The sequence below is a fragment of the Sinocyclocheilus anshuiensis genome, unplaced genomic scaffold, assembly GCF_001515605.1.
Source record: "Sinocyclocheilus anshuiensis isolate Anshui unplaced genomic scaffold, SAMN03320099.WGS_v1.1 scaffold507, whole genome shotgun sequence".
Lineage (NCBI taxonomy): Eukaryota > Metazoa > Chordata > Actinopteri > Cypriniformes > Cyprinidae > Sinocyclocheilus > Sinocyclocheilus anshuiensis.
Genome location: NW_015551034.1, coordinates 671,246 through 687,926, shown reverse-complemented (window position 1 = coordinate 687,926; position 16,681 = coordinate 671,246). Strand labels below are relative to the sequence as shown.

At 36.5% G+C, this 16,681-nt stretch overlaps 1 protein-coding gene across 1 annotated transcript; it reads right to left on the bottom strand.

The window, feature by feature from the left end:
- Window positions 1-9,085: 9,085 nt before the first annotated feature.
- LOC107661316 (transcription cofactor vestigial-like protein 3) lies at window positions 9,086-16,287 on the bottom strand. The gene is made up of 5 exons (XM_016450834.1): window positions 15,953-16,287; window positions 14,292-14,619; window positions 12,538-13,011; window positions 10,752-11,225; window positions 9,086-9,442 (listed from the first exon to the last, which is right to left on the bottom strand). Exons 1-5 carry the CDS (start codon window positions 16,100-16,102, stop codon window positions 9,402-9,404), a joined length of 1,467 nt encoding a protein of 488 aa, XP_016306320.1. The 5' UTR covers window positions 16,103-16,287; the 3' UTR covers window positions 9,086-9,401.
- Window positions 16,288-16,681: the final 394 nt, after the last annotated feature.

Here is a 16,681-nt window from a genome sequence, read left to right as displayed (position 1 = left end):
AGTTGGGTCACAGCCATGGGCGTAGCTTGTGGGGCGGCCAGGGGGGGCCTGGCTCCCCCATAGCGATTTAAGAATTTTACTAAATATTTATTTATAAAGTTTTTTCTATGAAGTAAAAATGCATATAATGCAGTTAATAATACATGTAAAAGTTAATACATTTTAAATTGTTATTGTAAGTAAATTAATAAATCAAAACAAACTTAACGTCTCCCTCAATCTCATTTGCGTAAGAATTGTCACGTGACGAATCTGCATTTTGGTGGATAATAGACTTAACGGTAATGCTTGCCTATTTTGTGGAATAAAATGATGTTCCGCATTTTTAACAACATACACGAACTGCAGAGAAATCTGGAGACAACGAAAAACTTAGATGAAGATATTAATGCAGTGCTTGATGATTCCGGACCCGGACAATCAGATAAAGGTGATTTTAGCCGCACACTACTTTTATGCCAACCATTTACATCCAAATGTTATTAGATTTACTATAGCAAAACTAAAATGTGTTTAAAAGTACGTCTGACCAAATCCACCGGTTCGGTTTGGCCCCCCCAAGCTCAAACATCAAGCTACGCCCATGGTCACAGCTGCCAGATCTGTGATTTAATTACTGTGGATTTCACTAAATGTAGCCAGTTTGTTTTCTGAATGTACTCATATTAGTCTTCATATACTTGAGATATAACTGATTATTGTACTAGATTACATTTTTTCAATTTTCTCATCTGTCTTTGTGCATCCTAGAGAATATAAGATTTGTAGACCTAAATGAGATCTTATTTAGACTGGGGTCAAGATGGTTACTTGCTATTAGTTTATTCAGCTTTAAAAATAATTTCAAGGGGCTGTTTGCTCTTAATGCAGGCTATTTCATTAAAATGTTTTAGAGCAGTCCAGGCAATCATGTAGCGACAGCGTACAGTCATGGATGGGAATCGAGAAAAAATATCAGAAACAAATGATATTTGGTTCCATTAAGTTTCTTCGAGTACCATACTAAACTACTCTGACAGAGTTTACCACTTAATCTACAGCGCAAAACAGACAGTATGACCAGTGTGGCCTGATTCTCAAACGATTCTTTTGAGTTTTAGTGAACTGAAAACATTCAGCACAACTAATGTTGTAAATCCTAAACGAATGACTCTTATGAGTTCTTTGTAAATAATCAATAATATATCGGTGCAACCAGCTAGTCTGATTTCTGATCCAATGACTTAAATCCACTGACTAACGGATCGGCTCTTTTAGTGACTCCAATACATACAGCTCTCAATCAACCGTAAGATTAGTGTAGATACTGACTTTTTATTCATGACAATGTACAGTTAAAGATACATATTATGCATTGTGTCAGTATGTTAAACAACAGAACAATTGATTGGACAAACTGTACTTCTATCCCTCACAGCCTCGTTTTCATTCCTGTCAGAAATTAAATATGCTGTTACCAATACTGAGGTTTCAAGAAATTATTGTTACACTTTATTTTGATAGTCCGCTTTAGAAATGTCATGTCTACTAATACTCTAATGACTGGTAGTTGACATGTAGTTGCTTATAGTTAGAAGAATCTTAAATGGACTATTAAAATAAAGTGTTACTGAATTGTTTATTGTTTATTTGTCAAGTTCCCATAAGGTTAAAAACTGGTGCAGGCAACTGGAAAGTTGTAGGTTCAAAGCCCAAAAGAGGTAATTCCTGACCATCGTACCCTTGAGTGTGACTATTAACCCTTACTCTATAAGGACTAAGGACACAGTGATAGAGTTCTGTAAAATCACTTCAGCTGAAATCATCTCATTAATCTCCAAACCACTATTATTAGATATGCATCCAAGAATGTTACTTCACTATATAACTCCACTATATAATATATAATTCATGCATTCCAACACACAATCTTTTGTTGACATTTTTAAATGCAGTATGGATGAACCATCTTCATAGAGTTTTGCATATTAAATAACATGCGGCCACTATCAGGTGTTGAATATTTGATAACATCATTAGGTTTTATTGCACAATGTGAAATAGGGAGGAAACTAAACTGTCATTAAGTGCGAGGTATGCACTCTCATTACGCTGTGGGTGGGCATGCGCTCTGCAGGTTGACTGAGCAGAAATGTTGATGGGATATTCCTAAAGAAAGGCTGATTTTAAACACTCATCAGTGTCGACTTTAGCCCATGTATTAGCTCTGTGTTTCACTTTGATTTACTGCCACGCCAGCTGCCGACGTTTCTGCAGACCACATGTTCACAGCACTAATTTAACAGTGCTGTGCAAATATGCATTTTTCTGCAAGTGCATGCCACATGTACTGTATATAAACACCCTTCATGCTTTTGAATAGGTGGATCCCAACCATGGACAGCTAGGCTTTTGAACCCCACTGTACATATGCACACATTACATATTAAAGGTTCTTTATTGGCATCTATGATTCTATAATGAATTTGGAATGTGGAAACTTTCCATTGGTCAAAAAGGTAGATTTTTAAAATGGGTTCTTTTAAGAGCTGTTCACTGAAAAGTTCTTTGGGGAACCAAAAATGGTGCTTCTATTGCATCACTACAAGCTTCTTTTGGAACCTTTATTTTTAAAAGTGTACATGAACATCATTTACAAATCCTTCTAAAATGGCAAATGCAAGTCCAATATAAAGATTCAGAACGGCACCAATCATATAGTGTGCTCTACACCATTGAGCTGCCTGTTTTCGCTCATTTAAGTACTGAATGGTCAGGTGGCACTAAAAACAAGCAAGAGCTCCAATCTGAGGACACAAGCAGTTTAATTCAAGCACCACGCTCCATTTAATTCAACTCAGGAGGGTGTTGACGTGTTGGCTGGAGAAAATGGACCCTGTTCTTAACATCCAAACAGAGCCAGAAAGTAAAATTAAATAAGTAAATTATTCAAAATGTATCTGTCAAATTGAAAGAGTTATTGGCATGTGGATGTGAGAGATCAGATCATATTTGGTTAAAGCGGTCTTTATGATTGCCATATGCTCCTCAAGCCCACTGAACAAACAGAGCGCTGCCAAACGAGCCCGGTCAAACCGGGATGCCTGTATATAGGCAGTTTCACATCCTGGCAGCTGGCATTGTGTTGGTGATTGTTAGACTAATCATCAGCTCAATTACGCAGGAATGTGCCTGAGAGATGAGGAAGAAAGCTCTGTTTTGACAGCTCAGCACTCCAGGGGCGAGAAGTCAAGCCCCTCTGTAGGCTCGCCCTCTTTTACTGGGACTTGGGAATTTGACACCGTGCTTTTCATGTGTTTATCTAGCATTAAGCGCAAAAAAAGATTCGTTTTCCGGATTTGACACTTTGACCATTTAATCTGTCTGTTTCCTCAAAATACTTCAACAGAAGCTGATCCGAGAAATTATGGACTTTTTATGATAAGAAGTGCTGTGACATTGAAAATAATTTTCCACAATTTTATATGCCAATAGCAGCAGCAAATTTCTTCTTTGAAATAATTGACAGACGATCACTAGAATGTTCTTAACACAAGTGTGCCATTTAATTTTAAAATTATTTTGTCTGTCTACCCTAGTGAAAAAAAATAGTAAAATGTATTTGAAAAACACTTATTTTGTGCTAAGTATCCTACAAATACATTTACATATTTATGTACTTAATTGTAACTGTACTTCTATACAAAACTGGTGTACGTAAAGTCTGCTAAATTGGAACAACTAATTTTGTACTTAATGCACTTTAATTGTACGCTTTAAACATCTTGCATTGAAAGACCGATATTATTCAAAGATCATACAATCCTCATCAACAGATATTAAAACACATTTTAGGCTTAATATTAAGAAATGTGCATTGTGGAATAAAGAAATACTGCAAATAAAGTTTAATTATAATTTTAAATCAGCAAGTCTTAAGTGATTTGTCAATAAAAATGTTAATGGATTTGAAGTATACTTAGTATGATATAAAGGTATTTTAAATAAATGATGGCATAGGATTTTTACTAGGGTATTTTATCTTTTTATTTTATTTGTCTATTTCATCAAAATATTTTTTTGGGAGAAATTATGTACTTTTTATGAGATGTAGTGCTGATTTTCCATTTATATGGCAATAGTTTTAAAAACAGCAATATTACTTTGAAATGAATCACAGTTGGTCACTAGAATGCACATTCCCTATTTTGACATTAAAATGTCAAATTTCATTATTAAGACAAAATGTATTATATTTTTTATAGTTAGTACTTACTGTCACAATCATGAATAGTCAACTCTGTCTCACAAATTGAAATGAATGATTTGCAAATACATAGAAATATTTAAACATAATAACTCTATAACTGTAATTTGTTCAGTCCACAAATAAAGCAGGATCATACGCAGTCATTCAGTGAACTTGTTCTTAGTTTTAAATGGGCAGAATGATAATGAACACAACTGAAAATGTAGCTTTAGGAAAGTATAGCTGTGTCTGAGTGACAGTTTTATCAATTAATGCGGCAAAAGAATCAAAATGAAATGTGACTCGAGAGCTTTATCTGGCCTTTTTCAGACTCCTGGGGTGAATTGGCGTGACCCTCCAGCCTTTGCGCACAGGGCTTTTGTTTGACACACAGTCAAGCCATTCATTTCATTTCACCGACTTTAAAGGAAATATTTGAGCTGATTGGCAGATTCTGAACTGTAATGAAAAGAATTAATTCATAGACTTACTCCAGCACTTTGACATACAACTTACAAGTACACTGTAAAAAAAAACATTTACGGTAAAATACCGGCAGCTGTGGTTGCCAGAACTTTCAACGATTTCATTTCCAATTTCATGTAAATTATTTGTTTATATGTATCTTTTAACTATGACCGTCAACCCTAAAAATGATTAGTATATTCGAAAAGTAAACTGTAACCAACTAAATAGAGAGGTCAAAATATGTGACCCTGGAGCACAAAACCAGTCATAAGTAGCACGGGTATATTTGTAGCAATAGCCAACAATACATTGTGTGGGTCAAAATTATACATTTTTCTTTTATGCCAAAAATCATTGGGATATTAAGTAAATATCATGTTCCATGAAGATATTTAGTAAATTTCCTACTGTAAATATATCAAAACTTCATTTTTGATTAGTAATATGCATTGCTAAGAACTTAATTTGGACAACTTTAAAGGCGATTTTCCTCAATATTTTGATTTTTTTGCACCCTCAGATTCCAGATTTTCAAATCGGCCAAATATTGTTCTATCCTAACAAACCATACATCAATGGAAAGCTTATTTATTCAGCTTTCAGATGATGTATAAATCTAAAATTCAAAAAAATTTACCCTTATGACTGGTTTTGTGATCCAAGGTCACATATATGAAATGGTTCAACAAAAATAATGAGCAGATAACTTGCCAGAACTGTGAAATTGTGTTCTCTATATTTTACCTTTGCTGCTTATGTGTTTGTTTTTATGCCTTGCAAATGAAACGGCAAAAATTGAAATCATTCATGCATTCATTCAAATGAGTAAATAAATACATTTCATATGACACATGTAAAATGTTTTGTTATTTGTATATTTTATTTATTCATATTTTTAATTGTGGGGACAGTGAAAACAGATAAGCAAAAGACTGCACTGTAAAAAAAACTAAGATTATTGCAGTACGTTTTACAAGAAAATACTATTTCCGTATTTCTACTTTAAAATTTGATGTTTAATTCAGTGCATTAATTGCCATTTATTTGTAATTATTTATGAAATTTACAAGCAATTTCAGACAGGAAATTGTTTCAAAGTAAAAAATCACTATGAACAACAAACAACGGGGGGGGGTGAATCTGTTTTGTTAAGTCCTGACATTTAAAAGGTCCTGATATATTAAAAACTATAAATAATAATAATTTATGCATTTAGCAGACTCTTTTATCCAAAGCAACTTACAGTGCATTCAGGCTATACATTTTTTGCCAGTATGTGTGTATGTGTGTATGCCAGTATGTGTGTATCTTAATAAATTAAGATGAAACTGCTAAGATAAATAGACTTTGGCATCATAAACACCACTGGTTTATTGTAAGTGTCACCCTGTTGTCTTTGAACATCTGTCACATGAATGGTCTTTCTGGTTTAGTTTAGCAGTGAACACTCTCGTATCGTGCAGTGCCACACACTGACCTGTCTCTGCCAGCTTCCTGTTCATAAGAGCGGTTTACTGCTGTTTATGTCACTCTTGTGGAGAGCGGCTGAATGCAGCTGCCAGGCCTCTTCATCCCTCATTTATCTGCTGCTTGAGGAGCTCTTCTGCCTGTGATCACAGGGCCATCGCAAAACTTATATAATCAAGTACAGCAATTAGCAAAGCAGAGCGATGGTGTACCGTCTGATATGAACAGGCTTATTCATCCACTAGAGCAAGATAACAGCCATCATTCAAGACCCACCATTTTATTTGAATGGTCAACATGGGCAAGAACATTGAGGAATATGAATGAATCAAGGTATAACAATGAGTGCAGGAGTGCAGAAGACTCTTGCTGTGAAGGACAAAATCACTGGTTTTCATCATTTTCATTTAAAAAATGTTTGTTCTGTTACAAAATCCCGAAACGTATATGTGGATTAGACTCTTGTAAAAAAAAAAACTTTACACTTTAGCATTTACTTTTAAAGAGCACTTAGGACCTCTCATTTGAAGGAAATCTAATGATGATATATTTTATAACTCCCCTTTATTTTATCCTGTACATTTGTTTTTCTAAAAAAAAAAAAAAAAAACTGGTTTATAAAGCTTTTTATTAAAATTTTTTCTTAATCTTCAGTATTTTCAATAAATTACTAATAATTTACTGAGGCAGTTCAGTGGTTTTTTTTCTGTTATTTTCCCCTTACTGTCATAAACAAAACTTTAAAACCATAATAATAATAATAACTGAAAATTATATAACTGGATGTAATGTTTTAAGGCACTTAATTACGTTAATATTATTTTTTATTAATATTATTTTATTATACTTTATATTAAATGCTGTTGAAATCTAGTGCTTTTTTGACATACTTATGAAAAATGAAGCAATTTTCACTCAGAAATTGCAAGTACATTTTCCAATTCATTAGAAACAGCGAGTAACACACTAAATTAAATGTGAAATTATGAAATAAATAGACTTGATTTGTTTAGAATTATGATCATTATAAATATGGTACTGTTGAATGCACTGACAAGCATTTATGTAAACTAAAATATTATCAAAACTTTTGTGTCACATATTTAAAGATATGTGGGAAGATTTGCATAACACCGCCCAAATGTTCACGCAAAGACAAAAGGCGTAACTTTTGTTCTCACTGTAGTATTGTTGCCGCCACCGCCGTCATGTCGTAAAGACGTTGTGTGCTTCGTTGTGAAAGTGAAACTACTTTGTTTGGTCTTCCAAAAGAGGACGATATCTGCTTCGTCATGCCTGGAGCTGATCCGTGCTGGTCGCTGAGGAAATACTACAACTTTGCGCTGTGGATCGCCGGATCGGCTTTCACCGTGGACGAAGCGGAGTCCACCCCGGGGTCGTCACATGTCCTTCCGGACGCTCATTCGTCGAAATCGCCGGCCGCGCCGTTCTCAAGCCCGCGCCTCTGCTCACTCTCACCCTTCCGCCATTCCTCACTTTATCCCCCGGCCTCCGCTCACTCAAGCCCACCGTGTGTGACGCTGTTTCGTTGTAAAAGCGAAACTACGTTACACTTAAATATCAAGTACATTAATGATATCTGCCTTGTTCTGTTCTGTTAACCCTAGGGGGGTTATTATTGCTGCTCTCCCTGCTCATTCATGACAGGCTGCATGGATTGGCAGGGAGTTTTTTGCCCAGAACAGAACCATACCGCCAAACCAAACTTTATGCTAAGTATCTATCATTTTGACGATAGTGGTCCTGACAGAACTTCTAATTTGATATTATTACACAGTGTACTTTTTAAACGTGTACTTCAGTGGCCTTTTCATTTATTAATATTATAGTATCTGCAAATACAGTTTTTTGAAAAACACACACCACAAGTGTACATTCAATCTTTGAGTTTGAGAAATCTATCATGGAGTAGTGTCTAATTGTGCCTCAGTATGGAGCAGCTGCTGATGTGAGGAATGTGAGGGTCAGAGATCTCACTCTCGAACCCTGCATTCACACTGCCACAGGACAACCAGCCCAACAGCTGTCTTTTACGACGAATATAATGCAATATCTGGCACTGCGCTTGTATAAAAAGATTTAAAGCTGCAGCTCTCCAAAATAATGTTCGACTTCGCACCAGACTGCATATTCTACGCTCTTTGCATTCTTCGTGTGGATTTGGGTGGAAGATACACGGCCGATCGCCACATTCTTTCGGTTTATCTGGACCTCTATTAGGACGTATCTGCAGTGGATGAGAGGAGTCTGTTTTAACTGCAATTGTTCAAGTCGTCTTGGATCGCCAGACAGGAAGTGCATACCGACTTTTGACACTTAAGAGCATTCACATAAACATTTTTGCAATATAACTCCATTTATGACATGTCCCAGATTGTGCAGCTTTGCGAGAGATGAAGTTAAATGTGAATGGAATGACGCTATCCCTTCTGGGACTTTGCGCTCTCCTTATTTCCTTCCCAAAATTGGTCAAGAGCAGCATAAGCGGTGTGTTTTGGTGCCACTGACCTCTCAAATGCCTTGTTGACGAGGGAAAGTAAACCAATTTAAAATAAATCTGAAATTATGAAGCACTACAACTGGCAACATTTAAAGAGACAGTAACCACTGTAATGATTTAATAAATCCATCCAAACAAAACAGATTGTTTGCCAATAAAACTTAGCAGTTCATGTATAGCAGTAAAACGAATGACTTATTCCTCGAAGGCAGACCATTTGACATCAAAAATAATCTATTGACACGAACAGAAAACACCAATCAGTAAAGTCACAAGACAAATATATTAAAGTAAATCAAGATTTTCTCACACATTTCTGCCTGCTGTACTAATACAACCAGTTCTTTCAACAGAACCTGTGGTAAGTACATAAACGCAGTTCTAAAGCATCAACCGTCTCGAGAAAACCTCCTTTGTGTAAAGAAAGAGGGAGATATACCTCTTAAACTTCATTTGGGGTCCACAGCTCTTTACAAAAGCGTCCTGAACTGGATCTCTGTCCATGAGCGGGCACAAGCTCAGACAGGATGATATTTATACAAAAACACTAGTTTTCCCCAAAGCAGTTTTTGTGCTTGTCTCACTGATAGAGACTGATGTTCCCCTGAATAGGTCCCATGAAAGTCCTGTGAGGAAGGAATCCACACGCAGTGCTGTGGGCCTCAGCTGCAGAAGTGGTCCCGTCTCAGGCATGGAGTCCAGTGAATCTTCTCTGAATCAGAACCAAACACTGGCCTTCGCTTTGTCTTGCTCAAGCGCTGTGGGTAAGCAAATAAATCGTTAAAACATGTTTGCTTTACTCAGCAACGTAACATCTGGGTTGTGTGGTATGATAGTTTATCATGTAGGAAAACAGAAATGTATCATATGTCATTTATACAGCATATATACAGTATATATATATATAAAATGAATTTAGGCATCACAACATGTACATAATTAAAAAAAAATGATGTTCATTAAATTCTGAAGATTACATTAAAGTGTTGTTAAATTCTATTTAAAAATGTTTAATAAAATAGGGTAAAAAAAAATTTTCTTATGTGTCAGCAAAAGGAATCTAAATGTAAAAATAGAGAAAATAATGATGCACAATTATTCAATACGCACAAGTATCCAACATCGACTAACATATCCAATACTGCCCCAAATATATTAGCTTGTAACTGATATGGTAGTGATATTTTATGCATCCAAATATATAAATCTGGCTTTACATTATTTAGATGTAAAAGCAAATTATAGAACAATGTGAAAAGTTTGAGATTTTTCAAACTAAGGAAGAACTAGATATTAAAGGGCAATATGAGTCGCAACTATCCTTTCAATTTAGTGTTTTGTGTCTTTAACTCATAATGTGAAGCTGTTTTTGCACTGACGCTAGACTTAATCATTTGTTATATGCACTACTGTTCAAAAGTTTGGGGTCAGAAATTAATACTTTTATTCATTAAACTATGCATTAATGCATTAAATTAATCGAAATTGCATTAAATTGTTCAAAATTGACAGTAAAGACATTTATAATGTTACAAAAGATTTCTATTTCAAATAAATCTTGTTTATTTTAACTTTATATTCATGAAATAATCCTGAAAAATGTATCATGGTTTCCACAAAAATATTAAGCAGCACAACTGTTTTCAACATTGGTATTAATAAGAATTTTCTCTTGATCAAATCGGCATATTATTTATAATGATTTCTGAAGGATCATGTGAGACTGAAGACTGGAGTAATGGTGCTGAAAATCCTGTTTTGCATCACAGGAATAAATTACATTTTAAAATATATTTAAATAGAAAACAGCTGTTTAAAATTTTAATAATATTTCACAATTTTTACCGTATTTTTAATCAAATAAATGCAGCCTTGCTGAGCATAATACTTATATTAGTCTTACTGACCCAAAACCTTTGAAAGGTAGTGAATGCGATGACTGTAAAGTCCAATAATCACATGGTTATTTCCAACACAAATTACTATGCTATGATAATTTACACAATCCATAACACTGCATATACACCCATGCTGCAGAAGTGTACAGATTCCCTCATCTTGTCTCACCTGTATCATGATAGATGTCCACTGACCCATGGAAAGAAGCGGGCCAGCTTGGTGCTGGGATGCTACTCGGTTCCAGCTCAGTTTTGATTCCGTCTGCGCAGGACGTCGGGCTGCAAGACGCTCTCACACCGGGCAGCAGAAGCGGGCTGAAGCGCGGGTCCAGAGCGGGGTTGTGGGCGTGATGGAGCACGTGGTGGGCGTGGGCATGGGAGTGCGGGTGTGGGTGACGGAGGTGCATGTGAGGGTACATCTCGTGTACGTGAGGGTATCCCGCTCCACCCTGCGCTCCCAGGCCGTAGTGCCAAGAGTCAGGGAGAGCAGAGGGAGGGGGCAGGCCAGTCTGCGTGAGGCTGTGGCTGCTCCAGAGACCAGTGTCTGCAGGGTGGAAGGCAGGGTGAGAGGAGGTCTGAGATGGGTAGCCGCTACCCCACAGGGACGACGGTAAATGTTGACCCTCGGAGTGGGAGTTTCCTTCTGAAACACAACAAACAGTTAGTTCCTCAGTGCCATAATATCTGATTTAAATGGTTTTGTAGTATCCTGCCATACGGTCACCGTGATTTCAACATCTTTTGATGATCCTGGATCAACATTATTGTCCAAAAATATAGACCTAACCCTATCCCTACCCCTAAACCTAACCCTACCCATAATTTATCCCTAAAATCAGAGGGAAATTTAAATTCTGAAGATTACATTAAAGTGTTGTTAAATTCTATTTAAAAATGTTTAATAAAATAGGGTAAAAAAAAATTTTCTTATGTGTCAGCAAAAGGAATCTAAATGTAAAAATAGAGAAAATAATGATGCACAATTATTCAATACGCACAAGTATCCAACATCGACTAACATATCCAATACTGCCCCAAATATATTAGCTTGTAACTGATATGGTAGTGATATTTTATGCATCCAAATATATAAATCTGGCTTTACATTATTTAGATGTAAAAGCAAATTATAGAACAATGTGAAAAGTTTGAGATTTTTCAAACTAAGGAAGAACTAGATATTAAAGGGCAATATGAGTCGCAACTATCCTTTCAATTTAGTGTTTTGTGTCTTTAACTCATAATGTGAAGCTGTTTTTGCACTGACGCTAGACTTAATCATTTGTTATATGCACTACTGTTCAAAAGTTTGGGGTCAGAAATTAATACTTTTATTCATTAAACTATGCATTAATGCATTAAATTAATCGAAATTGCATTAAATTGTTCAAAATTGACAGTAAAGACATTTATAATGTTACAAAAGATTTCTATTTCAAATAAATCTTGTTTATTTTAACTTTATATTCATGAAATAATCCTGAAAAATGTATCATGGTTTCCACAAAAATATTAAGCAGCACAACTGTTTTCAACATTGGTATTAATAAGAATTTTCTCTTGATCAAATCGGCATATTATTTATAATGATTTCTGAAGGATCATGTGAGACTGAAGACTGGAGTAATGGTGCTGAAAATTCTGTTTTGCATCACAGGAATAAATTACATTTTAAAATATATTTAAATAGAAAACAGCTGTTTAAAATTTTAATAATATTTCACAATTTTTACCGTATTTTTAATCAAATAAATGCAGCCTTGCTGAGCATAATACTTATATTAGTCTTACTGACCCAAAACCTTTGAAAGGTAGTGAATGCGATGACTGTAAAGTCCAATAATCACATGGTTATTTCCAACACAAATTACTATGCTATGATAATTTACACAATCCATAACACTGCATATACACCCATGCTGCAGAAGTGTACAGATTCCCTCATCTTGTCTCACCTGTATCATGATAGATGTCCACTGACCCATGGAAAGAAGCGGGCCAGCTTGGTGCTGGGATGCTACTCGGTTCCAGCTCAGTTTTGATTCCGTCTGCGCAGGACGTCGGGCTGCAAGACGCTCTCACACCGGGCAGCAGAAGCGGGCTGAAGCGCGGGTCCAGAGCGGGGTTGTGGGCGTGATGGAGCACGTGGTGGGCGTGGGCATGGGAGTGCGGGTGTGGGTGACGGAGGTGCATGTGAGGGTACATCTCGTGTACGTGAGGGTATCCCGCTCCACCCTGCGCTCCCAGGCCGTAGTGCCAAGAGTCAGGGAGAGCAGAGGGAGGGGGCAGGCCAGTCTGCGTGAGGCTGTGGCTGCTCCAGAGACCAGTGTCTGCAGGGTGGAAGGCAGGGTGAGAGGAGGTCTGAGATGGGTAGCCGCTACCCCACAGGGACGACGGTAAATGTTGACCCTCGGAGTGGGAGTTTCCTTCTGAAACACAACAAACAGTTAGTTCCTCAGTGCCATAATATCTGATTTAAATGGTTTTGTAGTATCCTGCCATACGGTCACCGTGATTTCAACATCTTTTGATGATCCTGGATCAACATTATTGTCCAAAAATATAGACCTAACCCTATCCCTACCCCTAAACCTAACCCTACCCATAATTTATCCCTAAAATCAGAGGGAAATTATGGTTGAATAACAAGGGTGTAGAAGCACCTAACTGTTGTTGTAAGCCTAAAACAGACATTTCCTGTAAATTTACCCCTCAATTCTGATTGGTTGTTTGGAATGTTGTTCCAGGATCATGTTGCACTCGGTGAAATCACGTTCACCCCTGTCATACCAAGAAAAAGTGATTAAAAATGTAAAAATATACACTTAGTTTTATATACATTTTAATATAAAATCTTGATGTTGACAAAAAAAAAATAGTTCACAAACACAGAATGTGTTTAGCTAAGCAGCGAAGCTATATTGACCAATCAGAAGCCAGGACTGGAACTATAATGTCTATTTTTGAGTTGTCGAAAATACTCTTTTTATTTTTAAAGATTACTAATTTTTCTTGCTATTTTGTCACTTTTTCTCTTTTAGATTCATCAGCATGCATGCAAAGTTTCGACAACCTGATGTGTTGTGGAATGTGCATACAAAATTTCTATTATGATTATGATGTTTGTTTTTGGATCAGTTTGACCTGCAAATTTCATGGTTAAATGCAGAAAAATGTATGTATTTTGTTATGTTAGTTTCCCAACTACCCTCTAAGGGTATTTACATTTACGCATTCGGAAGATGCTTTCGTCCAAAAGAAATTTACACTGCGTTGATGTTTTGGTGCCCAGTTTTGATGTGAATCGGACCCATCATTTTGGCTTTGGGATGATCTTACTGTTTGAGCTTCAGGAAAGCACACAGAAGAAGTACTTTTCCACAGTTTTTCTACTTAAAATGTTTAAAAAATAGTTACAACACTGTTTATAAAATGCACAAAAATGTTAAATACACTTTTAAATTTATAAATATAAATATGTCCGTCTTTTTTTTTTTGCAATGTGTGAGAACTATTAATGTCAATAGAGTGACTGGATTCATTAAATTGTCAATTTGACCCACAGATTTGGAACGTAACAATGCTTGATAATCAACTGTATAAAATGATTCCGTTTCAATCCAATTAATAACTACATTTATCTATAAGCACTATTATTGCATTTTAGGATTATAAATATTGTAGATTCCCATAAAACACTGTCTTCTACCTTTCCATGGTCCTCCAGAGTGAAGTCTCCTGGTCTTGGCATCATTGCTGAAGGTGCTGGGCTGGCTCAACGCACGTGAGAAATGCTCGTCCACCACATCCCCGATGTCTCCACGGAAATAGGTGAACACCACACACCTGGCACTCAAGTACTCAGCCTCGGCGGGCTGCGTCTCCTTGCAGCGCTCTTCTTCGTCAGCGCTCTGCTCCTCCTCTCGTGGAAGCTCAGGCTCAGGACGGGGCTTCAGCGCTCCAGACTGCTTACTCTGGCCACAGTGAGAGGGAAACTCCCCAGAATCCTGCATCCTGCTGTAGTCACTGAACTTCTTCTGCTGAAAGACACAGATAGTGTTAAATGTGAAGAATAACTGGTCAGGGGTTAATAGACGGAGCACACATTCACCACCTGGTCTTCGACCAAAATAGATTGTCTGAATCGATGGCCCTGTGCCCACACTTGGCACATTAGTGGCATGCTGATTTACGCCCATGAAGATTTCCGTACGAGAGACTGTATAAACACATTCAGCTGTAATTCACTGCATGGAATTTGAGGAATTCTATATCGAATGTCATGCGGTTTTATTTGATAACAGTAGTATTTAGATAATAAATCAGTCTGGAGACACCTTCTCATATCATTATTATTATTTTACACTTTTTAGAGTAACAATAAAATCATCAAATCTACAAATGGAAGTATAGGAATAACTAAAATGGGTAACACTTTATTTTAAGGTGTCCTTGTTACATGCACTATTATAAAAATAACAATAAATAATGCATAATTACATGCAAGTAACCTTAGGACAAACCCTAGCCATATAGTAAGTACATGTAGTTAATTAATATTGCTCAGTACTTAAATGTACAATTACACTGTAACAAGGACACCTTAAAATAAAGTGTAACCCTAAAATGTTAACGAAAATATGCTTCATGAACTGCATCTTGATGTTTTTAAACAGGGTCTAAACACTTGTTGACTGCAACTTCAACTTCATTAAATATATGTTTATATACAGTCAAACCAAAATTTATTCAGACACCTTCAACATTTCTCTCATTATCACAGTTTATTCGCTATAGTTTAGAAAATGGTAATAAAATATGACAAGAACTCAGAGTTAAACTGTGTCAGAACTGTGTCATCTTGATAATGTCAGATAACTGATAAAGGTATGGCCAAGCAATGCTTAATTTTGTTCAGTCTGGGGTGTAAAAAGTTTGCATTAGCTATTAAAGAAAAGAAAAAAAAAAAAACACTTAAGCAAAACATGGTCAGGTCAAAGTGTCTGAATAATTTTTGGTCCCAAATTTGTATCAGTGTTACTGGTAGTCCACTGTATGAAGAATTTTTGGGTATAATATGTCACAGTTTACTTTATTTTGCTATCCTCGCTTACATAAATTAACTAAGTGTCCTGCACCCACTAGTAAAAAAATATCACAAATTATATCTGGCGTCTGAATAATTTTTGGTTTGACTATATATATATATATATATATATAACAAGTAGACAATTTAAATATTTGATTGAAAATATTAATTGAATTAACAAATAATGACCACGTATGCAACATGTATACAGCTGATGCTGTAGGAGCGCAAAAATACATAACTTTCTTTTTCTAACTCTTCAGCCCTAATATATGACATACCTGTTGCTGCTGCTGCTGCTGGTGCTGCTGCTGCTGCTGCTGCTGCTGGTGCTGGTAATATGCCGCTTTGTAAGCCGCTGCTGCTGATGTCGCGGGCAAGTAGTGATGAGCTCCATAACTCTGATGATACATAACATCCAAACAACTCATAGCAGAGGCTTAGACGATCTCAAGAGGCTCTTCAGGAACACGGCAGCTTCCTCAACCACAGATACATGTTGTCATCATTCCCCCCAATATAAACCTGAGCGTTGACAAAAGCGCCGCAGTTTGTAAAAGAAAATATTAGCATAAAAACAAAAGTGTCCCCATCGAGGCTTCACCACCTACAGACAGACAGCGCATCAAAACAGAGCGACAGGCGCGAGCTGCTCATGGAAGTTACAGGAGCTTCTCTGATTGGTGGGAAGTTTGGAGCGCTGCGATCTGATTGGTGGAATCAGGGCTTCGCTGAATAAACGGAAAGAAATATTCACAAACCACTGCTAGAAACGACAAACCGCTTGCTAATGAGTTATCTTGTAAACGCTCAAAGCTAACACTTAAATAATACTTAACAGATACTTAGCTGAGGTTGTCAAGGGCATTAGCTACACCTTTATTTGCATTATTGCTTTGCATTCCTAAACTTCATTTATGTTGACTTATGGCCTTTGATAATATGGTATATTAGTTGGTAATGGTAATATGTTAAGCGCTTGAGGGAAATTGTAATAACTGTGGTTTTGA

Bases quoted from the DNA above. Each gene is read 5' to 3' on its own strand.
- LOC107661316 (XM_016450834.1), bottom strand. From the start codon at position 16,102: ATGAGTTGTTTGGATGTTATGTATCATCAGAGTTATGGAGCTCATCAC. The intron at 11,226-12,537 runs GTGAGACAAGAT...GTTGTGTTTCAG, and splicing joins GGACATCTATCATGATACAG to AAGGAAACTCCCACTCCGAG. The intron at 9,443-10,751 runs GTGAGACAAGAT...GCTTACCCACAG, and splicing joins GGACATCTATCATGATACAG to CGCTTGAGCAAGACAAAGCG.